Source organism: Herpailurus yagouaroundi, unplaced genomic scaffold (genome assembly GCF_014898765.1).
Source record: "Herpailurus yagouaroundi ecotype Mexico unplaced genomic scaffold, PumYag 183, whole genome shotgun sequence".
NCBI lineage: Eukaryota > Metazoa > Chordata > Mammalia > Carnivora > Felidae > Herpailurus > Herpailurus yagouaroundi.
The window spans coordinates 11,753,516-11,772,791 of NW_024412414.1; the positions used below are offsets into that span (position 1 = coordinate 11,753,516).

General features: G+C 36.9%; 1 protein-coding gene across 5 annotated transcripts in view; it reads right to left on the reverse strand.

Annotated features, from left to right (window-relative positions):
* Positions 1–19,276, reverse strand: part of CNTN4 (contactin 4) — a 911,050-nt gene that overhangs the window by 468,850 nt on the left and 422,924 nt on the right. For all 5 annotated transcript variants that reach the window (XM_040492136.1, XM_040492135.1, XM_040492132.1 and 2 more), the window contains one exon: positions 4,742–4,883. In XM_040492136.1, the coding sequence (XP_040348070.1) occupies positions 4,742–4,796 (55 nt within the window). In that variant the 5' untranslated portion in view covers positions 4,797–4,883. The remainder of the gene's footprint in view (positions 1–4,741; positions 4,884–19,276) is intronic.

Here is a 19,276-nt window from a genome sequence, read left to right on the forward strand (position 1 = left end):
TCTCCTGAATTATACAGGACCTTTACTCCACTACCTATCCCCAGATGCAGCTGTGACAACAGCATGGATTTTGTGAGCAAGCCAATAAAATGCTTGCATTTGGAACGGATGCACCTTCTCAAAAGGAGGTAATTGCTGAAATTGCTAAACTGCACCACAGAGATGGGAACAAACTTAGCCTCCCTGGAACCAAGATCAACTGAGAATACATCAAACATGCATTTTTTTTTCATGCATTCACACAGGGTATTGAAATGTCTTCACACCTCTTGCTGCACATGAACAAATAAATGGACCAGCCATTTTACTCTTTCTTTCAAACTATGCCAATGTGAACAGAATCAGTAACACATGGTAAGGCACAGGACATATGTAAAATTTCATATTAGTTGAATAAAATTTGAAGCTTAGCTCTAATGCTCTCAGAATCTCTATGCTTCTCAAACCTTGTGTATAGCTAAAAACAAAAACTTTTGAGTTGAAAAGGACTTTAGGGACCACCTGTTTAACAGCCTCATTGTACAGAGGTATAAAGTGAATCCCAGAGAGGCACATATGACCTGCCCAGCATCTGGCTAATAATGCAACTACTTAACAGTAAGAAGAATAAAAGAGATGGTTAATAGTGAAACTATCTGGTTCTAGGACCTAGATATTACTTAAGATGTATCTATATAAAGGCATATTATATTTACTCATATCAGTTCTTGTACACATATACATATATGGATATATATCATAGTCAACACTTCAGTAATCTGTCAAAGCTATGTTTCCTATCTGGTTTCTTCCCAATTATTCTTCCCAATATTACCCTACTGCTCTATTAATTGGTGTGTGCATATTTTTGGTTTGGATTACCTCAAAAACAGAGCCTGAGGGAAGGATTTGGGGAGGGGAGGAAACATTTATTTGGGAGATGATCCCAGGGAGCAGGAAAGAAGCAAGGAAAATTAGAAGAAACTACTGTGGGCATCTGGGATTCAGTCTTTCTGAGGACTTCTAAGAAACTGTGTAGAATGTGACTAATAACTGTCCTTCCAAATGACAGGTGGCTGCAGTATTTGTTACTGTTCCTCATACTTCATTGGTTAAGGAATGTACCAGAGGAAAGAGTTACCTATGTGTATGCTCATGCTCGCTCTCTCTCTATCTCTCTCACAAATGGCCAGTATGCAGCATTCATTTATTTGAAATATATTTATTTACTCATTGAATGGCACTGTTCACTAGGCATTTTGAAGATGCTGGGGATATAGCAGTGGTCTAAAAACTGACAGAAATATCTGCCTTAATAAAGTTTCATTCTAGTGTGGAAAGACATTTAGTATAAAGACAAATAAAATATGCTGATATTCATACATGTATAAGAATTCTAGAAAAAAATAAAATAATAAGAGAGGTATAAAGTATTGGTGAAAGAAAATAGTTGTTTTCCTTTATATTAATTTGTGTATTGTCATCAAGAAAGGCCTCACCAATTAAGTGACATTTAATAAGGTTACAGGGAAAGTGACAGGGACATTTAGAGCATGAACATTCTTGGCAAAAGGAAGAGTTATTAGTACAGAGACCCCAACATGTAGTGTACTCGGCAAAGTATATAATAACAAAGAAAAACCAAGTGGTTGAAATAAACTTTGCAAACGGGAGACCATTTGGTTGGTTTCATGCAGCCTTTTATTTTAAAAATTAATGTGAATGGGTTGGCAATATTAAAACATTAGGAGATTTATGCATAAAAATCTTGAAGAACTAGAAAACCTAGCATAAAGGACTAGAGCCAGGCACTGGTTTGTAATTTAATAGGATATGTTTTCTCTCGTTTTCCACAATTACCAACATCTTCTATTACATGTAGGAGTCACTATCCTTGAAGAATGTTTCACTCACATGTTCGCTTCCTTGTTCTTTCAGGTAGCAGAGTTTTGTGATCCCTAGTTTAAATTCATTAAGAGGCAGAATAATTAAAACCAATTTTGCAGGGACTAGATTTTCAGACTGCTGGCATCAGTAGTCCTTCCTTCCTTCTTATCTTAATTCCTTCCTTCCTTCCTCTCTCCAGTCCTTCCTACTTTAATTCCTTCCTGCCTTCCTACCTTAATTCCTTCCTTCCTTTCTTCCTAAGAAGAAATCTCTACACACAACATGAGGCTTGAACTCACAACCCTGAGATCAAGAGTCACATGCTCTACTGAGCCAGGCAAGCACCCCTCTTCTTAAAAAAATTATTTTCAGAGACTAAGTGTAGTATTTAGCAAAAGAGGAGAACATTTCCACTGTACCATAAATTACTAATTATTAATTGCTAATTAAGTAATTACTAGTCTTCTCGAGGTATATCTCTTATAGAAGTCTGCTTATTCATTTGGATCTTCTTTCTTATGGAACAGACACATTTGAGATTTACTAATTATGGTAAACTTAATAGGCATAAATATTTTCCTTGCCAAAAACTTACCATGAAAGCTGTAACTAAGTACAGAAAAGGAAAAGGATGAGAAGCTAAAGCAGTTAAAGAAATCTGTTCAAAATTCAGTGTCAAGTGCTATATAAATTAACGAAATCGACAAATAGCAAGAAAACAAAAACATTAAAGCTTGACTTTACCTACATTGAAGGAGGCATATGGTAAGAGAATATTAATGCCATGTGAAACAGTTCACAAAAAAGGCTCACAAAAACAATCAATATACTGATGCCCTACAAAAAGCTAAGTGAAGAAAAAAGATACAGGTACACATCTTCAGTGAGAAGTCCAAGTTTTTCAAAACACAACTGAGGAGATTAATGTCTTCCTCGATTTTCAACTCTTTAATTTCTTGACATCTACTCAGCACAGTGGGTTAAATAAGCACATTGCTGTAGTCAAATACTGCGACATCAATTCACTGCTTTCAGCTTTAAAGAATACATTCATCCCAGAGTCATTAGAAGTTAAAGCCAGAATGACTCAGTTGAGACCTTTTTAGGAGGGTCAAAGTCCATAAAAAAGACTAGAGAAAAGCAACTGAGGCACAGAGTCTGATGTACTTTGCTGGGATGGCATGATTCAGGCTCTGACCAGATGAGGAAGAGAAGTGATAAAGCTAAAACAGATGGCTAGATGGCAAAATGTCCAAAATCAGGGAATGGTGAGGATGTTTGCAAAGGCAAGAGGTTCAGGATTTAAAGGCAGGGGATTACTTATGAGTGAAGGAGAGTTCGTGTTTAAAAAAACACAGTAGGGGCGCCTGGGTGGCGCAGTCGGTTGAGCGTCCGACTTCAGCCAGGTCACGATCTCACGGTCCGTGAGTCCGAGCCCCGCGTCGGGCTCTGGGCTGAGGGCTCGGAGCCTGAAGCCTGTTTCCGATTCTGCGTCTCCCTCTCTCTCTGCCCCTCCCCCATTCATGCTCTGTCTCTCTCTGTCCCAAAAATAAATAAACGTTGAAAAAAAAAATTAAAAAAAAAAAAAACACAGTAAAAATGAAACCCCAAATTTCAAGAATACATTTGCAAGCATGAACTGGACAAACCAACAATATAGCTAAAATACTGTATGTTATAATAATCAAAACTATGGATTCTAGAGTTTGTCTGTTTGAGTCAGAAACTTAACAGTTTCACCACTTACTGGCTTGGTGACCTTGGGTAAGTTTCTTAACTTCTTGCCATGTCAGTAATAATAATAAAAATAGACATGCGAGTACAAATAAACAGTTCTTACTTCTTAGTGGTCATGGTGGAATGAGATGAGCTAAAGTACAAGAGTTTAGCATAGTGTCTGGCATGGAGTAAGTGACCTATACATGTTAGTATTACTATTACTACCTTTAATTATGTAACAGTTGCAATTAATCTGTTCTATCAAGCTTTCAGTCTATATAGCTATAGAACTCAGCTAATACAGCTTTAAGGGAGCAGTAATTGTGTCCTACTTGCTCCGGATTATATTCTCAGACACTAGAACAAAGCTGGGTCTTTGCAAGGTACTCACTACCATTATTTGAATGAATTCGTGGATCTGAGTAATGGTGAACCAAAAGTCTTAAATGCAAATATATTCAGGTGTCCCTCTGAAAGGCCTGGAAAGATGCCCACCATGCCAACCTGAAAACTCTCAGTGCATGTTGGACTTAGGTTCCATCAACATATGAATTATGTATGTCGGCTGGTAGGCTCATACCTTCCAGAAAATGGAGAAAGCAATAAATAGTATGTTTGAATTCTTTAAAGTCCTTGTGTACTAGTTGACCATGGGCATATGGTAAAAAAATCTCCTGTCTTCTTACTTTCCAGCTCCTGCTAACTATAGGTATATCGAAATGAAAGAGAGGACGAAAAAATGGAGTAATATTAACAAAGACACTGAAAGAGCTACCCAAATAAACTTCTATCTGCTGATATCAAAGGAGGTAAGGCTCTAGACTATGTTGTCAGTTTTATTGCCCAATATCTCTGTGCAATTGAGCAGTGGGATGAGCAAAAATAACAACTTTCTAACTAAATAATGGCTCAAAGGACTCTAAAAGCACCAGATAGACAGGTGGAAACATCAGTGTCTAGCTTTGGATACAACACCACGAAAAGAGCCACTAAAAGACCATCAGGAAAGCAGATTCAACAGTGTCAGCAAATGCTAGTCATCGTAGCACGCACTCTTACAATTTTACCCTGGCCATCGAAAGCGAAGGCCCACTTTTGAATTAGTGTGAAATACAGTAGCATTTTTAAATCAAAAAGTTTTTAAATGACACTCTACCTGCAAGGCACAACATGAATGACTGCAGTACCAGCAGTTCCCATGGCAACCTCATCTTCAGTTTCTGAGGTCAAAGGAGTTTCAAGTCCAGTATCAAATGAATAGAATCGCTGCTTCTTTTAAGTTTTGTTCAACCTTTAATCTGTGGGAAAGAAGAAACATCACAATGAGATTTGCAGATACTTCTTTTTGTGGTCTCTGCAAATTTGTCTTTATCTGAAAACAAATAAAATTCACTTGTGGAAAAGTACTATTAGAGAAAAGTATGTTAAATTATGGATATGAAACAAATAAGCTTCCTTTCCTTTTCTTCCAAATAATATTTGGACAGGGATGAGCTGACGTGTCCCTGTGGCTACTGAGTGAAAACAAGAATAGTTCTGATTAGATGTGAAACAATCCAAAGGCAGGGGAATGAACTATGTTTCTTTACAAGGTCCTATCTAGTCCCTTATTCTCCAGTCCCTGTTCTTCTTTATTTTCGAAATTAATAATATGCTAAAAAAGTCAGCATGAAGAGTTCAGCTGAGAGTGAACAAGAGAGGGTTAACACTGCTGGATCATGAGGAAAAATTCCCAAGGTTTGGAATGGAATTACATGTGGGAAAATTATAACTACTCTAACAATTTAAACATTTTTTCCCTTATGTTCTATGTTTCATCTCTAAAATGCAGTAAAATGTGCAGCTCTTGTGCCTACCAAAAAAAAAAAAAAATCCTACCAACTATGAGTAGCTGGCAATGAGGTTCTTTTGGACAAATCCTGAACATGATTTACAACAGTGATTCTTCCATTATCCAGGAATATTAAATTAGGATAACTCTGTAGTAAAGAAAGGCTCCTTGTTCTGCATTCCAAAGGCTACAAATTAAGTAAGTATGAGTGAAGCAGGCGGGCAAACATGGGCACTCTGGAGAACACAGCCATGTCCTGTATGAAGCTGGAGGGTATTCCTTAGCTCAAGCTAATGGCTAACATATGGTGCACAGAACCAGGGTGGCAGGACCTTTTCAAAGAAAATTTGCAAATATTATTGTATTTTGAAAAATCTCCCAAGTTTTAATGTTTATATATTTTTGAAAGGTGGGGAAGGAGCATAGAGAGAGACAGAGAAAGAGAGAGAGAGAGAGAGAGAGAAGGGAGGGAGACACAGAATCTGAAGCAACTTTCAGGCCTCGAGGTGTCAGCACAGGGCCCAACACGGGGCTGGAACTCATGAACTTCGAGATCATGACGTGAGTCAAAATTGGATGCTTAACCGACTGAACCACCCAGACACTTTGAGAATCTCCCAAGTTTTAAATACTGGGAATTAGTTCAAAATATTTTTTTTAAACAATGTGTGAACCAAACAAAGCCAAATCATTGTCAGGTGCCAAAGGTTTGCAACATGACCTTAGAAAACAGAACTCTCTACTGCACTTGCTCTCATCCACCCATCCCTTTTCCCTCTATACTGCCAGCCAGCCATGCAGTTGCGTATATGGGGCACCCTCTGCTTGCCAAATACTAGGTGAGGCACTTGGACCTGCCAAAATGCAGACAAAAATTCTAGCATCAAGAATCTCTTCCTACTCCAATGAGGGCAGTTGTGCACATTTCAAAAAACTGCAATACAATATGCCATTGGGAAAGAAGGAGGAAACTTTCTGGCCTGGGAGACTTTATAAAAGAGAGGAGCTCCCACTGGGGTTTCAAAGATGAGCATGATGCTTTCTATCTATCATTTAGTCAAATAAAGGAGAATGCTAGGAAACTGGGAGACTCAAAATCTCTTTACAAGCCTGGCTATAACTAGTTGCATGGTCCTGGGTATGCACCCCATCCTCCCTCCCTCTCAAGATTGTGTCAAGTGATATCTACTTAATAAGTGAGTGAAAACTATATAGTGCCATACAAATGATATTAACAATATGATAAATGTTATGATAAATGTTATGATAAATGATAAATGATAAAACAATAGATATTATTATTATTGTAGCTCCAATATTTTTAATCTGATAATAACCTGGGGCTTCTCATCTCACTCTCACTCATAAGGAAAACACCATGAGTAAGTAAACACAGGCTCACATGAAAAAATGGACCAGCACAAGATCGTTAATCAAGGGCTCTTAGCATTAATTTATACCACATGATCACTGAGAAGCCTTTATGTTTATGAGAAAGCTAACAGGAAGTGAAGAACCATCATTAGAGAACTCATCCTTCTTTTGTGCCCTCAAATAGCTAAGTTTCTGATAAAGATAGACTTAATATGTTGTGAAGACAAAAGGGACTCTTAACTTCTGATCTGCTAATGTGGCTGAAAGCAGGCGGCATCTCTAATTGGATATGTTCAGATACTCTTCTGACATGCATGGTGATTAGGCCATTTTAGATAAACAGGATGTGCTGATCAATGAAAACTATTAATGTCTTAAGCAAATGATCAGGGTATTAATAATTAATTTTGTGAGGGAAATGTCATCTCAGACCTGGGGATTGATTAAGCAGTTTCTTGAAGCAATTAAAATTAGCTTAGAAAAAGTACCCAATTTCATGATAAAGATTTAATTCATGATATGATGCTATTTACAGTATGTATTAAGAGCTGTAAATTTTTAAGGATGAAGGAATTCAGGAATCCTATTGGTATTTATTTACATTGAAGACAGTAAGGTTCACCTTTACTAATCAGAAATAACGGGGTCATTGACAGTAATTTTTCTAGTGGGTAGTATTAGCCAGAGCACCACGATTTCTGTATGGAGCTGAAGATTCATGAATCTCATGTGGGACTGTGGTACAGGATACAAAGTTTCATAATTCTAGGGTTTTTTTGCTAAAGCCAGAAAGAAAGCTGCAGGATGAGCCAAGAGTTATGGTGGTAATAGATCTCTCCTGAAGCTCAGAGTTCTCCCTGGTTTATCCTAAGGTGGCTCTAGCAAAAGGTAGTATACTCAGCACTAACTTTGAGACCTTGCCCAAGAATTAGACTCGTAAATCCTACAGAGGAAGCCAAACAATGAAAGAGGACTCAGTTGCTTTCTCTAGCTGAGCCGGAAGAGATTAACTGAGAATTCTCTGGTTATTTTTACACACTGCTAAACAGAGCAAAATGCCTCTAGCCTTCAACCCTTCAAACAATTCTGATACTCTTATACTAACAGTAATACCAAAGACCTCCCTGTAAAGTACTTAAGACAAAAGCAGGATTCAGTTCTCCCTTAAGAGTCCTGGTTTTCAAGAACCTACGTGCAGGGTCTGATCATATAATTATTTGATTTAGCACTCTGCTAAATTAAAATTCTGCTGGTATCCAAGTAGCTCTAATTCAGCTCAACAAATAAGGAGATGTGCTTATTGTGCAACAGAAATAGTACTAGGTGTTAGGTGTGCAGAGGTAATGGAAGTGAGGCCCTGTCCTCAAGGAGCTCACTGCTGGCCTGACAAGAGAAGGAACTAAACCAGTCATTATAATGCAGTTCAACACACATTATAAGTCTATTAGATACAAAGTGTTAAGGATGCAAAAGAGTTATCATCTAACTGAATTGTGGGGCAGTGGGGCTAGGGCTTCAAGAAAGCTCTCCAAAGGGCCTCAACAGTTGAACTAAGTTTAAAGGATCAATAAGAGGGAGGAAGGAAATTCTAAGCCAAGGGATAAGGAAAACACAGAGGCATGAAGCTGCGAATTTAGAGTTCAAGTTGCCACAATACAAGATAATGAAAGCAGCAAAGTCTGAAAAGTCAGTACTGTGCTTTAATCTTGGGCCTCCCATTCCCCAGCTAAGTGGCTCATTTGTAAAATAGTGGCAATAATACCTGTCTTCCAGGCTTACTGGAAGAATTAGTGAGAATTTATGCAAGGCACTGAGTTCAGGTTCTTGACACTTAGCTGCCATCCTTGTTAAAAACGGCCTAGCCCTGCCCAGCCCAGCCTAAGTCAGAGGCCTGATAACCAAACTGCTTGAATGTATCCTAAAGAATTTGGACTTGAATCTGAAGGCTAAGAGGATGAGGAGAATGCCTTTAACGAGGAAAAGACCTATAAAAGGTTGATTTAGGAGTATGGGGATTTGCTTTAAATGCAATCCTCAGAAGTATAGAATATCTATTCTACCCCATTTACTTTTTCTCTTCTGGTCAACAAATTAACTAACTCTCTAATTACTAAGTATACTTCCAATATATAATAAAAATTTCAAGTCCTCATGGCAACAAGACAGACTGGAAAAACACTGGATTTGGAATCAAACACATGGAATTCTTTCATTCTGGTTCGTCTCAGTTATCAGACTTGGGGAAAGCAATTTAATCTTTGTAAACATATTTGTCTATAGATTGGGGATTGTGGCATGAACCCTATCTTTCTCACAAGTATGGTATACAGGTCAACTGACATATGTTTTGAAAGTGAATATTAGCTATTATTATTATTTAGGTGGAGGTTAAAATCCCCCCCACAAATGAAATTTAAACTTTATGAAGGTAGGGAATCATTGCTTTATTCATTGATATTTAAGAGACACATGGAGAGGCACCTGGGTGGCTCATTCGGCTAGGTGTCTGACTTCGGCTCAGGTCATGATCTCATGGTTCGTGAGTTCAGGCCCCACATCAGGCTCTGTGCTGACAGCTCAGAGCCTGGAGCCTACTTTGGATTCTGTGTCTCCTTCTCCCTCTGTCCCTTCCCTGTTTGCACTGTATCTCTCTCTCTCTCAAAAAATAAACATTAAAAAAAATTTAAAAAAAAAGAGACATATGGACAGTGCATGGCATAGACTAGGCAGTCAATAGTTGGTATGTAAATAAAAGAACATGTAACTAATATCCTTTGTGGACATCCCATGTGCTTTTACATTCTCTTCTTATTTTACCTTCATAAGGACCATGAAGATCAAGCATCACTATCTTCTAAAAAATTATAGCTTTGGCAATTAGATTGTGAGAGGTTGTGGAACTTGGCCAAGGCCAAATGTCTAGAAATCAATAGAGCCAGTACTCAAATCTATGTCTTCATACTTAAAGTCCTATGGTTTTTTTCTCCCAGTGACAAAAATGTAAATAAACTACGTGTCTTTTAAAGCATGACATAAAGTTCTGATAATGATTCTTTTCTGACTCTGCTTTTCATTTTGTCCCTCTGCAGAAATGAAGCAAGATACGAGTAAGTAATAGTGCAGAATCTGTGTAACATTCATACAGTAAAGCTTCTGAGCTGAGATCTAGTTAGAAGGCTACATGTCGCTAGAGTTAATTCACAAACTTCTTACAACAGCACAAATGTGAGTAAGTTCGTTTCCCTCCAAGTGTAAGAGCAACATGAACATTTGTTTTCTTACTAATTATTATTTAGAGGGCAGCCATTCTTAAGGCAGGAATTTTAAAAAGGATCATCCATATTGCCCAGTTATACAGTTGAGCATTTTTTAACTATACAATTAGCTAATGAGGGGTGCAGTCAATCACAATGGCGGGGAAGCAGTGAACAAAACTGGAAGCAAGAGAGAAATCTAGCTTCTTTAGAAAGCAATCTGCCAATCAATTCAAGGGAAAATGACATACAGTCAAATCTTAGTGTTCAATCAGTCAACAGATATTTACTGAGTGCCCATTAATCAAATGGTAATGTGCAGAATGAAAAGAGTCAAGGTCAAGGTCTCTACCCACAAGGGCACAACAACTCAGCAGGTAGAAAAGATTACTGACTGTACAAGTTAGTTTATATGTCAAATGAGTAATACATATAATGCATACTTCCTATGGTTATGGTAGCTGGCCTACAGGTTCTTCTTGGAGAGTGAAAATTCCTATCGTATCACTCAATCAAATTTGCTTACTAGCTTTTCTCCCTGTTTTAGCTTTTTTACTCTATGTACTAGAAAAGACACATTTCCATTTCTATGTCCCTGATGCTTTCCCTATTTCTGTGGACACTGCAACAAGTCTCCTTTAGGAATGGTGAAAAAACATATGTTGCATGGTTTCTCTCATTGGATTGCTCATTCCAAAGCATCTCAAAGAACAGAGAGGACAGTGTAAAGAAGAAAAAATATAAAAGGGCTGGATAATACATTTAGAAAACCCCACCTAATTACCAAGAGGTAGGCATGCATAAGATGGAATCCCTCACTTAGACTGTACATCACCTATCGGCTGATTTGGACTCTATATCCATTGTAAAACTTCATTAGAGAAGGCCTTGAGGAATAAGAGAGGGTCAGTTAAAGTGGACAATCTTCTTCATTTTTAAAGCCTTTTTGGACAAAACAATGTCTGCCACTTGTGGCAATTCTAACCAGAAATACAATAATTACATTAGAAAGATATCCTTGGAGATAAAAGTCAAGCTAGCCAGTATCTCATCATTGTGGTCACTGAAGGATATATTTTATACACCCTGAGAGACAAGAGACTTCTATACACTAATTTTCAAAATTTTCTTAAGTTTCTTAGAATATATACCCACAATCACTTTCTCCTTATAAAACCTTAATCTACTTTGATGTTGGACCTTTACACGTTCTTACTTAGGAGACAATTTTCAAAAAACTGAAGTAATCTCAATAATTGCAGTGCAGTATTTTAAAAGATCCTTGGATTAAGAGTCAGCATAACTGGGTTATTGGCTCAGTGTTGTACTTAATTGCTTGGCAAATTTCTCCACCAATAAAAGAGGAAGGTGAACTAGATTGCTTGTAAGTAATCTTGAAGCCTTGAAGGCCTGGCTTGCACCATCATATCATAGAACAGTTGTCTATTTGAAAGATAATTAGTGAAATGAATGGTAGTCACCATGGCTTTGTCATCATCAAATCTATTTAGAGCATGGCACTATTTCTCAGATTACAGCATGTTCCCATCCTGCAAAGTTGTATGACATATGCTTTTAAATTCTATTTGTGGTGCTCAAGAATAATAAAATACTTAGGAATAAACCTAACCAAAGAGGTAAAAGACATGCACTCTGAAAACTATAAAACACTAATGAAAGAAACTGAAAATGACACAGGGAAATGGAAAGAGACCCATGCTCATGGATTGGGAGAACAATTATTATTAAAATGTTTATACTATCCAAAGTAATGTTCACATACATTTAAGGCAATCCCTATCAAAATACCAGTAGCATTTTTCACAGAACAAAAACAAACAACTCTAAAATTTGTGGAACCACAAAAGACCCCCAAATAACAAAAGCAATCTTGAAAAAGAAAACCAAAGCTAGAGGCACCACAATTATGGACTTCAGGTTATCTTACAAAGCTATAGTAATCAAAACAGTATGGTACTGGCATTAAAGTAAACACAAAGATCAATAGGACAGAATAGAAAGCCCAGAAATAAGCCCACAACTATATGGTCAATTGATCTTCAACAAACAGGAAATGGGATAAGGGCAATCTCTTCAACAAATGATGCTGGGAAAACTGGATATGTAAAAGAATGAAACTGGACCACTTTTTTTAATGTTTATTTTATTAATTTTGAAACAGGGAGCATGAGAAGGAGAGAAAGAAGGAGAGAACCCCAAGCAGGCTCTGCACCGCCAGCGCAGAGCCTGACATGGGGCTTGATCTCACAAGAATTAAGATCATTACCTGAGCCAAAATCAAGAGTCGGATGCAGAACTGACTGAGCCACCCAGGCACCCTGTAACTGGATCACTTTCTCATACCATACACACATACAAAAAAATTCAAACTGGAGTAAAGACCTCTTGGGACTACATCAAAATAAAAAGCTTCTGCACAACATAGGAAACAATCAATAAAACTAAAAGGCAACCTACAGAATGGGAGAAGATACTTCCAAATGACATATCCAATAAAGGGTTAGTATCCAAAATATAAAAACAACATATACAAACAAGTAAACAGCTGAAAAACAATGGATCCAATTAAAAATAGCAGAAGACCTGAACAGACCTTTCTTCTAAGAAGACATTCAGATGGGCAATAGACATATGAGATGATGCTCATTATCACTTACCATCAGGAAAATACAAACCAAATCTCATCAGGGAATGAGGTATCACTTCACCTCTGTTAAAATGGCTAAAATGAAAAACACATGAAACAACAGATGTTGGTGAGGATGTGGAGAAAGAGGAATACTCGTACTGTTGATGGGAATGCAAACTGGTTCAACTGCAGAAAACAATATGGGGGTTTCTCAAAAAGTTAAAAATAGAACTACCCTACGATCTAGCAATTGCACTACTGGGTATTTTTCCAAAGAATACAAGCACACTAATTCAAAGAGATACATGCACCCCTATTTTATAGCAGTATTTTTTACAATAGCCAAGATATGGAAGCAGCCCAAGTGTCCACTGATTGGTGAATGGGTAAAGAAGATGTGGCAGATACATACAATGGAATATTAACCTGCCATAAAAATAATGAAATCTTGCCATTTGCAACAAAATGGATGGAACAAGAGAGTATAATGTTAAACAAAATTAAGTCAGCCAAATACCATATGATTTCACCAATATTTGGAATTTAAGAAACAAAAGGGCAAACGTGAAAGAGAGAGAGAGATCAAGAAACAGACTCTTAATTACAAAGAACGAACTGATGGTTACCAGAGGGGAGAAACCGGCGGGGGGGGGGGGGGATGGGGTGCAGAGGGCTTGGATTAAGCAGGTGATGAGAATTAAGGAGTGCAGCTCTGATGAGCACCAGGTGATATGAATAAGTGTTGAATCACTATATTGTACAACTAAAACTAATATAACAGTAATAAAGCTTCACTTAAACCAAAAACAAACATACAAAATTAAATTCTATGTATGGTGCTATTACTAGAAATTTAATCCTAAGCCACAAATGCATATTCACTGTTCATAGCCTCCACTAAATAATCACTTATTGTGCTACTGTTCAAGTTTTATTTAATCTTTACTTTTATTAAAGTAATACATAAACATAGCTTAAATACTTATTTCTACTCCCTGAAGGGAACTACTTTCCAGGAAAACAAGTTACTTTTCTGGTGTGTGTGTGTGTGTGTATATATATATATATATACACTATCTTAATATTGATTTAACACAAATGTTTAAACTACTCTTTCTTGATTTGGGGGCTTAACGTATTGTTATTTTATGTATAGTGGTAATTCAGATCTCTTATACAATCAGTCCCAGTGACAGACACAAGTGGACAAACACAGGCATACATACCTGGTTGCAATGTTGTCTGAATTTAGTTATATTATTTAATTTGGTTAACAATTTTTCATTTAAGCCCCAGAGTATACTGCTTTTATTTCCTTTTTTATTACTTGAGATTTTTTTTAGAGTGAATAATTTCTTCTTTATTTGCTTAGGTTTCCAAGTATCTATCACAAATTTATCCTAAACATTCTACGGTATCTAATACTTTCAATATATTCAAACAAATCTTATAGACCATCAATTTTAATAAATATTTGTTTACAACATATCAATACTGAACACTTTATAATTCAGTTGAAAAATAAACTAAAATGGTACCTGTCTTCTAGCATGAAAGCCATGTATTCAAAACTGTAATTACATATTCATATATATATGGATAATTGCACAATATACATAATATAAATGGGTAAATATACATGTTTTATATGCTTGTGAGTTTCCAGTATAACATGTGTAGTTAACAAGGAACATAAAAGTCTATGTGATAAAACTATTAAACAATGTTGGAGGCAATGTAATTGTAGAATATACTATAAAAACTGAGGAAGTAATAAACAATAGATATCATCTACAGAGTATTTATTATGTCTATGTAGTAGTCTCTTATAAATATTAACTCATATCATCTTTAAAAGAACCCTTTAGGGGGTACCTGGGTGGCTCAGTGCTTAAAGTGTCTGACTCTTGATTTTAGCTCAGGTAACGCTCTCATGATTTATGAGTTCAACCCTAGCTTTGGGCTCTGTGCTAACAGTGTGGAGCATCCTTGGGATTCTCTATCTCTCCCTCTCTCTCTACCCCTCCTGTGCTCTCTCTCTCAAAATGAATAAATAAACATTTAAAAAAAATACATGAACGCTTTAAGGTGGACAATATTATTTTCATTTTAAGTGTTAAATAAATTGTCCTTTGTTAGAGTTGAAAAGTAATAGGGAACAGGATGTGAACTGTGTTTCCCCCAAGTTTACTGAAGTATATGTTGCATATACTGATGTGCATTATTTTAGTGTAAACTTTGATGATATTTCTAAAATTCATGCAGTCATACACCACCACTACCATCAAGATGTAGGTATCTACAATACCCTTAAAATGAACCCTGAAAGTTTGAGTTCAGAGTATAGATATTTAAGCACTATGTTACAATGCAGGTTTATTAGAATAATAGGCAATTATAGCATGTGAAAAGTATATAGTGTTTTCCTCTTATTTAGACTGCTTCTCAAATATTTCATCCTTCCCTTAGAATGTCATTCCCATATTCATATACTCTCATTACAGTAAAAACAAGAACAAAAGTACATCATAGCTGAACACAGGGAAATACATGGCAGCTCTCTCCTCCTTCCCATTCCTATGGAAAGCAAACCTAATTGAGTATGGCACTCTTTCCTGCTTAGCCCAAGGGCAGTCCCAGAATCTTTTCAACATAACATTTCAAGTAGACACAACAAAATCAATATGGTTTGCATGTAAAATTAAAAATTTCTTTGCCTTCCCTATGGTGGTTGAAAACATTGGCTTCAGAATTACAAAAGGCAGGTTCAGATCCCAGTTCTACCATTTAGCTATTGACCTCAGGCAAGTCATTTAACCTGTGTTGGCCTCATTTTTCTCTTTGGTAAAGTGACAGGGATGATGCAGGGTTGTTGAAAGGAATATAAGAGAAAATCATTATAACTGGATTTTCTTAGAAAAATTTGAGTGTGGGTTTTGAGTAGGTAAACTTGTTGGGAAAAGATAACAAGTGGTGGAACCTTCTGGCTTTAGGAGGCGATGGATGAAGGAAGCACACTTACCAATGGGGAAAACCACAACCCTTCCTAAGTGGTAGAGGAGAGCATTTGGAGAAAGACTGGGGGAAATTAAACTGCCCAGAGACTTCAGTCTCAGTCTTGCTTTCTGGGTATTGGGAAGTCAACTTTGCAAACTTTTTAAAGGCCCCTTCCATCACAGCAGGATAGGTTTTTTAGCAACCATCTCACGTTGTGCTCTGTGCTGCAGAGTGCCAATTCTGCTAAATTCCCAAATAAATCACTGTTAATGAAGCATGCTGCACATATAGACAGCAACAGGCATTTTTTAATCACCTAAACTAAAGAAGAGCTAAAGGTAAGCACAAAACACTCTAATACCTAATATATTAGCTGTCAGATTTAAAGTGGCAAGAACCGTATGACTTTCAGAGCTTTTACTTGGATGCACTTAGTGGGTAAGTAAAGCTTACTAGTATATTCATCATTATGCACAGCTTGCCGAATGCTTGGACAGCCAAATCAGATATTCAGTAGCTTGAAAGTGAGTCTGTATCTACTTAACCAGAAACAGAAATAAGACTGCAAGCATAAATGTACAAATTATGATAAGCTATAAAAATAAAGGGGCTAAAATCTTTTACACTCTCTCCTTTATTCACACATTATTAATTAAACTTCTAGTAACTGACATGTAATATGATACAACAATGAATAAGCCAGAAACAATTTGCTCTTATGAAGTTTATTTTATTCTACAGAAGAGTAAGTAACACAGTACTCTAAGGGTGTTAGAACAGCAGACAACCAGGAAAGTGCACCAGTGTAAGTCAAGAGTATATATGGTCTTTGGAATCAGACCGAAGTTCAAATCTCAGGTTTTTATATCCAATAACTGAATTGTTCTGTAAAAGTTATTTCTGCCCCTTAAATTTTTCATCTACATAATGGAGATATTGTTACTTACTTTATAAGTTTATAGAGAAGTGTATCAGCTAACGCATGTAAAACTGTTAACATCATAATAACAATCTTAATAAGGGCTTTGTCTTACCTAAGGGAAACTTAGAAGTTTCTTTATAGTAAGAAGAATCTGTGAGGATGAAACCACCCTCCTGTTCAGGGCTATGAGAGTATATTATAACTATATTCATAGCTTTCCATCTCATGCAAGGGTAAACTGTGCATTCTAGATCCTGTGCTATTCTTTACATAAATAAATACTATATTAGGACATTTATCTAAAAAAAATTTGTTGAACAGCTACAGTATTTCAGGCATGGTACTAGACACTGGATATCAAAATATAGTTGACAAAGTCCCATCTTCATAGAGCTTGCCTTCTAGTGCATTTTCCTGTTTATTTACCCATGAATTCATTTCCTTGAAGAATAGATTACTTTCCTGTGAAGCACACCTCAGTATCATTTTATTTTATTCTGGGACAGCATGCAGATTATAGGATGTTTCTTCATTATTTGAAAAACTCTTTTGAATCCTTATTTGGTATAGAACAGTTTATCAGAAGTCCCTGCATATTAAAACTATTTCAGCAAGCAATCACCTGCATTTGTCTTTTGCACCAAAATCTGTACCTCAGGCATGAAAAATGGTACGCTGATAAAGTGACAAGCTGCTTTTCCTCAAGTACTTACTACATGTCAGTTTCTATCCAAGATTTTATATATATTATCTAATCCTCACAATAACTTGAGGAGGTAGATATGTAATAATTCCCATTTGTCAAAGAGGAAATGGAAGCTTGGAGAGGAATGCGAGAGACTTAATTCTTTGGTATTCCTTCTCCTGCTTTCTTGTAGACCTATTAAGTGGCCAATTTCCTCTCAGTGTATCATATCAGTGTAGACAGCACTGACGTTCAAAAGGAAAAATAAAGTTTAAAGCTGGTAAGCCTCTTTGAAAAGGTTGTCTTTCTCTGCATTGGTGGGGATACTTAATCATTGGATGCAAACTAATGACTGAATTACACCATATGGATCCAGAATCATTAGCATGTCACAGGATTATTTTTTAGCTCTTTTTTTTTTTTAGCTCTTATATCAGCAACAGAAATTGTGAATGTGACCATTTTTAAAAAGTGTTATGTAACACTCATCAAAAGGTAGGGTATCCATCCTGTTAGTTTCATAACCAAAATAGGTAGCAAGTGATCAACATGTTCTTTGTTTAATTAGGTTGACTTAGACTGAACTGGACAAACACTAGTTGGTTCTGAGAAAACCACATTTCAGGTCTGGCCTGTCACATATATAACAGATGTCCTGTAGTTCTGGGTGTGAAATGAGCACAAGCTGCCAATTTACTTTTAGCCATTCTATTTATGTTTTCATTTAAAATGCAATAGAGTGATCATTTCCAAGTATAAAGTGGTTTTTATCTGAGAATCTCCAAAGGACAGTGTATGAATTCTCAGCACACTGGTTGGAATCAAAGGTTCCTGCATAATGGTTTCTAGGAAGGGAAACTAGAGCATAAAAGAGTAAGGTGACTACACAATATTTAATATGTTAAGAGGAAATACATACATCGTTGTCTAAAGTTAACACTGTGGGGGGTGGGAATACTAATTTTAAAGGGGAGAAACTCAGCCGACCCTCTATGAATCAAGTGATCAAGGTTAACATGACCATTGATAAGTCATACTGGCCCAATGGGCCCTTTGCAAGTGGTTCACGGAGAGGGCCACAGTATTCTTCTGTGGTTTCTTTGCCAACAATGCCTAACCTCACTGTAATTGTTAGAAAACATCAGACAACTTAGTAATATTTTGAAATCTTTAAAAGTGTCAAAATCACAAAAGGAAAGCAAAGACTAAGAAGCTAAAGGACCCTGAGAAGTGAATACTATAAACCATGTGGGATTCTGGGTTCGATCCTAGAATAGAAACAGTACATTAGAAAAACTGATGAACATCAGATAAGGGCTGTTATTAGTTAACTGTACAGTACCAATGTCAGTTACTTGGTTTGGGTCACTATATGATGGTATGTAAGATGGTCACATTAGGAGAACCAGAGAGAAGGGCATACAGGGACTCCGTACCAACTTTTTAACTTTTCTGTATGTTTATAATTATTTCAAAATAAGGCCCCAATTGTATCAATCATGTCTTAGCCTGAGAATTGGATTTTAGAAAAAAAATTTTTTTTTTTGCTTTTCTAACAGTAAAGCTATCCTCCAAGAAATAAATGTGCAGGGGCGCCTGGGTGGCGCAGTCGGTTAAGCGTCCGACTTCAGCCGGGTCACAATCTCGCGGTCCGTGAGTTCGAGCCCCGCGTCAGGCTCTGGGCTGATGGCTCAGAGCCTGGAGCCTGTTTCCGATTCTGTGTCTCCCTCTCTCTCTGCCCCTCCCCCGTTCATGCTCTGTCTCTCTCTGTCCCAAAAATAAATAAAAGTTGAAAAAAAAATTAAAAAAAAAAAAGAAATAAATGTGCATATCTCATACTCATGTAGATGTTATATTTATGATTTGCTGCGTCATATCTGAGGGAAGTTCAGAGATCATGAAAGTTTGCTCACATAAGACACAGTGGTCAGAGTGGGGCGCCTGGGTGGCTCAGTCGGTTAAGCGTCTGACCTCAGCT